General features: G+C 42.1%; 1 protein-coding gene across 1 annotated transcript in view; it reads left to right on the forward strand.

The window, feature by feature from the left end:
- The window catches only part of TMEM245 (transmembrane protein 245), a 67,482-nt gene extending 61,028 nt beyond the window's left edge, over positions 1–6,454 (forward strand). Inside the window, exon 19 of the mRNA XM_005859783.2 lies at positions 1,551–6,454. Coding sequence (XP_005859845.1) covers positions 1,551–1,596 — 46 coding nt within the window. The 3' untranslated portion in view covers positions 1,597–6,454. The remainder of the gene's footprint in view (positions 1–1,550) is intronic.
- Positions 6,455–7,956: the final 1,502 nt, after the last annotated feature.

Consider the following 7,956-nt stretch of genomic DNA (forward strand, 5'->3'; position numbering starts at 1 on the left):
TGCTGCCCCACCCGGCCACCCTGGGTCGGGTCGCAGATAGCAGGCCCGGATGGCGGCAGGGCAGGCGGGATGGCGCTGTTCCGCCCTGCCTGCAGTATGCAAATTAGCTGCCGTCTTTGTTGGCAGTTAATTTGCATATCGTGCTGATTAGCCAATGGGAGGTGTAATGAAGGTACAGTCAATTACCATATTTGTCTATTATTAGATAGGATTTTAGGTCTATTTCTAATGAAAAAGTTAATCTTTTTAATTATTAGGTATGAAAATAAAATGGGCTTTATTTGATAAATAAAGTAAGAAGGAACAATGTGGTGTAGTGATGTGGCTACAATTAATAAAGTATAGCTTGAAGACTTTAAAATTGTTTTGAAAACTAGCTTTTGATCTCATGTTTTTCTATGGTCCTAATTGGTGATACTGCTGTAAAGGAGCAAGGTAACTTCTAGCTAAAAGGATGTCAATGAACTTCTGCTTCACACTTGTACCCTTTAAGATAGATTTAGCTCATGTAACCAAAACAAACAAACTCAAAAAACCACCGTCAGTAGAACTCAAATGACTTAAATGAGCTAGAAGTTGATTTCTCTCACTTCTCTCTCGGGTGAAAGCAGTCCAGAGGCAGGCAGTCCAGGGCTGGTATAACTGTTCCACAAACATCCAGCCGAGCCTCCCTCCTTGCTGTTCTGCTAGCCTTGGTGTGAGGTCTTTTCCTCTGAGATGGGTGCTTGGGCTCATGTTCATTGATAAACTCTGACCTTGGCAGTTGGCTGCCAGCAAAGATGCAGGCCTGACTGGGTGACATAATCCTCGCTTGGGCATATAAATTATGTAGCAAAGGCAAACTAGCTACTACAGTCCTGCGGCAGGCGCCTCATAGGTGCAGCACACCACCTCTATCCAGCCTAGATGTTACCTGCAGTTAGTGATATGCACTTAGCTTGCCTATGTGGGTCAGACAGTTCAGTACCAGGCAATTTGGTGAAAAGACCTAACCTCATTTCTCCTGCCCTGAACCACATCCCTCAGAGCTTGGACTCTGCTGGGTCAGGTTTCCTGTTTTATAATAAAACATATTCACTTGGCTTTTGATCTTTGATCTTCTAGTGTTTTTCTCTAATATCCTTGTGTACACTTTGCAGCCGGCGTGAAGGGGGAAGGGAAGATCACCCTCCTCTTTTAAGGACACTGCTGAGAAGTCACACTGCTCTTCCAGTTACATCTCATCGGCTAGAACATAGTCACATGGTTGTTAATTTCAAGGGAAATAGTTTTCTGGATGGGAGATAATGGACTCAGCAAAAAAAGCCTCTGGAGTTCTTGTTACTAGCACACTTTGAAATAATACTCAAAATGCTAACTCATGATAATATTAAGAAAAACGACTATATAACCTCATCAAGGCTCTCAAATTGTAAATATAAGTTATTATTCTATGGCATTTAATTACTGGTTAGGTGCTGTTTTTCCTTTCTTTTTTTAGTATCTCTGTGATTTCATTCCTCCCACCTCCTCATTTCCAAAAGCAAAACGAATTTTATTTTTTCTTATAGGACTTTCCGTGACATTTCTGAAGATCTGAAATCTTCAGTAGACTGACATGGCTTCTGCTTCAGTGATTTCTCTAGGAAGTTCAACCTTGACTGTGAGTTCAGCTCAGCAGTGTCTCCTGTCCTTTCGGCTGTGCCTAGCACGCAGAGCTGGGGGAAGAAGCAGAGTCTCCTGGCCTTCCTACAGAATGCGTGGACAAGAGCGACCTTGCTGTGAGCTGCTTTGCATTTTAAAGCACAGCTTTAGAGCTCCGAGATGTGGTTTGCTCACCTAACTGTTGCTCAGATGGCTTAGTTAAGAGTTTCAGTGTATACACTGGTACCATGGCTTGAAATTTACCCCCTTTGCTTATCTGTATTATTATAATATGTATTTATAAAGTCATTTTTTAAGAGCCCTAAACTACCTACTGTTAAAAGGACATACATGTAATTTTTCTCCTGTTTTAAGAAATCTGTTCATAAACTTTTCTACAACAGTCACTTTTCAATGAAAAGGGCTTTCACTTTTGAGTACGTAGTTGCTTGAGCAGGAAAAATGTGTCTTCTACCCTTTTCCCACAATGTGTGGTCCTCTCTAAGGAAGAACCAATCTTCCGTGTAAGGGCAGGTGGCTCACTTCAAGTTCAGTTAGTTGTGTGTTGCAACCAAAGGAGAGACAGACTGATTGAAGATCTCTCTCCCCTTTCTTCTGCTCCATCCCCCCATTACACTGTTGCCAAATTTCTAAAACTTGGCAGACCAATGGCATTGAAGTGAAATACATGTCAGCTGCTATTAGTGGTAACAATATGATAGAATTCATGTTGGGGTTTTTTTCTTTCCAAATGTTTCAAGTGAAAAATCTCAGGTGCACCAGTACTCTGATTTGTTAAATGTATCCCTGCTTCACCATTTGGAATTCTGCCACTTGGTTACTTACAGACCAGAATTTTGTATTTATGTAGTATTTTCCCATCACTTAGCGCAGTGCCTTGCACGTGAGACTGAGATGAATGCCTGTTGAATTACATTGTAACTTCTTAAATTTATCGGATATCACAATAACCAGCATAATGCTTTACATTTTACAAAGTCTCTTTGCCTGTAATTATTTCACAACAACTTCACATAACCTTTCATACAGCATTATGTTGTTTTATAACAGTTTCACACATGATGAAGCTAAGGTTTAGAAAACTGACCAACTGAAAGTCATAAAGTTCAGTAAGATTTGACCTCAATCTTCTGACTCCGTAAGTCTGCAAACTCTGCTTATGCTGTAGTGTTTCTTCTACTACCTTACAGTTTTCCGTGCTGTGAGATAGAATAGGTGTCCTTGGACTTGTCCTCTGTTCATGAGGGCTGGGACTAGAACCCAGCTCCTAGCTCTGTGCCCTTGCCACCAGATAAAACAATCCTCAGGCTCTGTCTCTGCCCCCAGGGGAATGTGGAGGAGAAAGGTTTCTTAAGAATCAGAGATCACCGGTTTGGAAAACACTTAAAAGTAGAAATTATTTTATCTCAAACACTTTTTCACTAAAAAGCACAGTTAGTATAACTAGCTTAAATTTATTTTGATATTAAGAAAAACTCCATTTAGAAGAGAGGCTACCATGAAGTCTTTGTTTATACAGTAGACTCTGCACATCTCGAATTTTTCTTATGAACCCTTCAACAATTATAATTTGATATAACACCGATGTTACATTTGGCCACTAATTACTTTCTCTAGTTAGTTGTTTAATCATTTATTCAGTAAAACATTTGCTAAGAGTTTGCCAAGCTCTAGGCCCAAGCCAGGCACTGTACAGGGTGCTGTAGGGGATAACTCATAAGCAGGCCTTCTCTTTCGGTAAATCTTAGCCAGATCATGTGTATTGCTAAGACAAAAAATTTGCATTAAAGGGGTTAAAAAAGAATTCGGGTTTGTATTTGTTAATTGTATACTGGTAAGTTTATAGCTGTAATTTGCACGCATTCACAAGAGGTAGATGTTGTACACAATGAGTTGGGTGCCTATACAGATTATGTTCTTTCAAAGTGCTGGTCATAATTATTCATAGGGATACCAGGTTGTTAGAGGGGGGACTCTGAGCTCTAAGAGACGAGGTTAGAGCTGCCAGAATGAGCAGTTATGTAATAACACCTTGGGACAGCAGGAACAGAGGTGCCCTAGTGCTACCCAGGCCTGATCAGGAATGGAAGTGCCCCAGCACTCCAGCCGCTGCATAAGGACAGGGAAGGCTGGCCGGCTAGGGGAGGTCTTCCTGGAGCCCTCACAAACATGCCCCCCTCAGGTATGGTGAGGGTGTGCAGAATCTCCACAGAGCATAGAGATCAGGTGGTATGAAAAGGTAGGAGTCTCAAGCTCAAGTTTTAAAGATGACCAGCCCTCTGATTCTCAGGTCGGATCTGACCCAGAAAGAGGGAGAAAATGCATCGATGAAGTAGAAGTAGCTTCAATAAAAACTGAGTTCAGAAATCCTATCACAATGTCTTGCCTTTTACAGCTCGATTAAAGATTAGTTTTAAGTTCGAATTCACTATTCGGTTATAAACTAAATGGAGGAGATAAAAACTCCCCACACAAACATGCTCCTCCCTTCCTCAGAGAACAGGCCTGTGGTATTCAGCATAAACTCCATATATCAGTCCTGCTTCAGTTCCAAAATTCTTACCATACTCTCTGTTCCTGGAAGTGACCTCTGTCAGACTGCTTTAGATACCAGTCTTATTTATTTTTTTCCATTTGCAAGGAATCCTAACACGCTCTTCCATAAGAGGTGGTGAGCTGGCAGAGTGTTCCCTTGACCTCTGAGACTGGTGTAGAGCGACCCTGGGCAGTGGGAGGATATCCAAGAACTGTTATGGAGATGCTGTATTTAAACAAACTCAGTAGCTCTTGGAAATGGCAGCTGTTTATTCCAGTTAAAAAGGGCTGCTCCAGGGCTTACAGATAAAATCCTCTGGCTGACCTTGGTCTTAGCAGGAACCCATCAGTGACCCTTCAGGACTTCCTAGTACCACTAGTTCTCACTTTCATTGTATTTAGCGTTTCAGGAAGTGTCCCTGCTGGGCAAGAAATACTCAGAAATTCAGGCCATGGGGGTTACATTAGAGAAAAGTAATTTTAGGTGAGCTATCTGTGGCTTTCCACCCCAGGTTTATAGGAAAAACCCCTTCGGAACTTCCCATACTCTGGTCCTGACCTGAGGGTCTTACAAGAATTTTACAGTAGGCACTTCACAGTGGAAATAGCCTCTGAGAATAAACTTACACATGCTAGTTCCGGCTAAAAATAAGTACTTTTGTTTTTATTGTTGCCTTTACATAGTTTCCAATCAAAATATATTCATTTTATTAATTTACTGAGGACCTGCAAAAAAATGTGCATACTATCTGAAACACTGAGCAGTTATTTTTTGATAGACCTGATTTACAGTTCTTTTATTTTTAAACTGTCTGTCTATTGGCATCACAGACATTCTGTGCTAGAATGGGCCTTATATAATTACGTGGTTCTGTCATTTTCTAGAGAAGGGAACATATCCACAGGTCCAAGCGGCTTTTCTAACACACACAGCCAGTTAGGAACAATTCAGAGTAGAGTACACTTCTCTTTCTCTCCCAGTCCATTGTTCTACTTCTCTTTCCCTTTTCCTCATAGTCGAGTAGCTCTTGGAAAAACATGTTTCTTGTAGCAGTTGTTCAAATGGATGTTATGAGATGGTATCAGAGAATAAAGTGTGCATGGGGGAGGGGACGCCAAGGTCAATTAAAATTGAGAAATGCTGGGTTTGTTTTCTTCCTATAGGACTTTTCAGAGTTTTTGACGTGCTATTCTATATTGTGAATTTATGAGAGGGGACAAAGACTGTGTTCACTTAGACTTATTTGACCTTAAACTGCAGCCCCATCCTTCTTTTTCTCAGAGCATCTCAAAGTACTACTGGTCCTTTGGGAAACATAGCTCTACAGTAAGTTTACAGCTTTTGTATAAGACATCCTTAGTGGAATTTCTGAAAGGTAAATCTATTACCATGGTACCCTGTAGTCGTAACAAATCTCAAAGTTTACTGAGAATACTAGAAAGAAAACATATTTGCCCTTCGGAGCTATATGTAAAGTATAAGGAGTCTTACCACCTATGGTGCATAAAATCAGTATTTGTGTTTAGTTTTGCAAGTTTTTCAAGGATCAATTAATGTGCAGATACAGTGGTGATATATTGTTATTACATTTTAATAATGCTTTTGTGTGGCACTTTATTGTTTTCAGGTTGCTTTCATAACAACCCTGTGAGAAAGGCAGGTGTTAAGTATTATCAGATGAGGCACTGGAGGCTCAGAAAGGTTTTTGTGGCCCCCCCCCCCCGATATTATAACACAAAGTAATGGAGCCAGAATTCAGTTTCAGAATTTCTGACTCCAAGTCCAGAGTTATTCACACCTGGTTTCTTGTTTTCCTTCTAGCTTTATATTTTACAGTGAAAGGTGTGGAAGCAATTCTTAAAGTAACATCATTTTGGCTTATTATCAAACACTGTTTCTTCTTTATTGCAGTGACTCAGAATTTAAGGAGTATTACAGCTATCCCAAAGAAAACCCTCCTTTTGTCCCTTGCACTGCCAATTTGTTTAGGTGACTGGAGTGTATAACAGGCACCATTTGATTTCGAAACCAAGATTGGATATGTAATTGTGATTGCTTATGTAATTTTGGAAACTGTACCATCTCTGCATTCTCAGGCAAAGTGGAGATGAGATGGTGTGAAAGTAAAAAAGAGAATATTCAAATACAATACACCTTTGTTCCCTCACAAATGCTGTTTCTTAGCTTTAACTTGCTTTGACAACCTACTGATGTAAGTACTTTGTAAATGTAAAATATTTATATTTTGAAATAAAATAACTGGTGTTGAATGAATCAGGTGGTAAACTTAGTCTCATTTATGTTGAGAAATTTGATCTTTAGTGAAGTCACAAATACACTGTCTCTTGGGTCTTAAACTTCTCCTTTGGCACCAGTGCTTACACTGAAGTTTTATGAAATAAGGGTGACTTACAAAGGAAGATGTATGTGAGGAGTGGATGCTCAGCACCTTAAAGAGGTAAAAGGATCCAAGCTGAGGTTGGAGCCCTCAGTACCCAGGATAAGGTGGCCTTAAGCTGGGTGGATAAGGAAATGATGAGGTGGATGGCTGAGGAGTAAGAAATCAGAGGGGGGAAAGTTGTATAAAGGAACTGTACCTTTTGAATGAACAAAATAAGCCTAAGTTATGGCTTTATTCAATACCAGAGACACAGGTGCAGGCCTGGCACCTATGCCTGGCAGCTCCAACCGGCAGACAGCTGAACCCACGGTGGAAGTCCTGTGAAACACGTTTCAGTGATGCTTGTGAAAGAGCTTGCTGACACCTCGAGTTGGCGGTGTTCAGCTCATCAACCTGACATGGATGGAGAAAGGATCCTGGCTGAGGTGTAAGGGTGGACTAGCCAGTCACACAGTTTTTCTACTCTCACGGTTTCTTGTTGGCAGATGATGCCTGTTCCCAAAGCATTTCTTGGTGCATCTCAGTCCGTTGCATAAGGCTAGACCCCTGCAAAGGAGTGTGCTCCTGACAACCTCCTTCGGCTTTACCCTGGAATGCTTTGCCCTGGAATCCACAGGCAAGGGGTATTCAGCGCCCCCCCCCCCCATGCCAATCCCGCAGGGGCTCTGTGCTTCTCAGCCTCACCCTTACCGAGTTTAGTCAGAAGTAAACACTAATGATCTGTTCAGGCAATGAACAGCTGCTAAGGAACTGTTCTGTGCTGGGCACCAGGGGAAAAATAATTTTGAAAAGTGGTTTTAAAAAGTAATAGTATTGAACTGTAGGTGAAGCTTTTCCATATGCTCTATTTAATTTCCTTTTCAAGAGTAATTCCGAACAATAGCCTGAAAGATACCCGATACTCCTTAATTGCATAATCAAATATCTCATCTTCAATCTAGCTCCAAGTATTGTGAGAAAGGTACAGTCGCAAAAGGAGCCGCGTGGCTGGGAAATGGGACCCCAGAAGCCCTATCACCAGTGGAATTCCCGCCGCAGGGCAAACGCCCTCCCTTGAGACTTGACTCTGGTTCTGCCCTCCCAGTTAGTTTCAACCCCAGCGCAGCTTCTGCAAATTGTCGCTGAATGGGAGTTAGGAACGAGTCATCGATCCCAGGACCCCAGGACGGGCAGCTTTGCTGGGGACGCTTGTCCTTGTCGTGGTCAGAGGCCGCGGGAGGCCCTCGGGTGACCTGTTGATTCCAGTGGGGCGAGACGTGCGTGGGAACCACTGAAGAGTGGTCTCAGGAGACAGACGGGGAGGGGCCCGGGTTAGGGGCGGGGCCCGGGCTAGGGGCGGGGCTTCGGGGCGAACCCCAGACAAAAGAGTTTTGGT

The sequence above is a fragment of the Myotis brandtii genome, unplaced genomic scaffold, assembly GCF_000412655.1.
Source record: "Myotis brandtii unplaced genomic scaffold, ASM41265v1 scaffold13, whole genome shotgun sequence".
Taxonomy (NCBI): domain Eukaryota; kingdom Metazoa; phylum Chordata; class Mammalia; order Chiroptera; family Vespertilionidae; genus Myotis; species Myotis brandtii.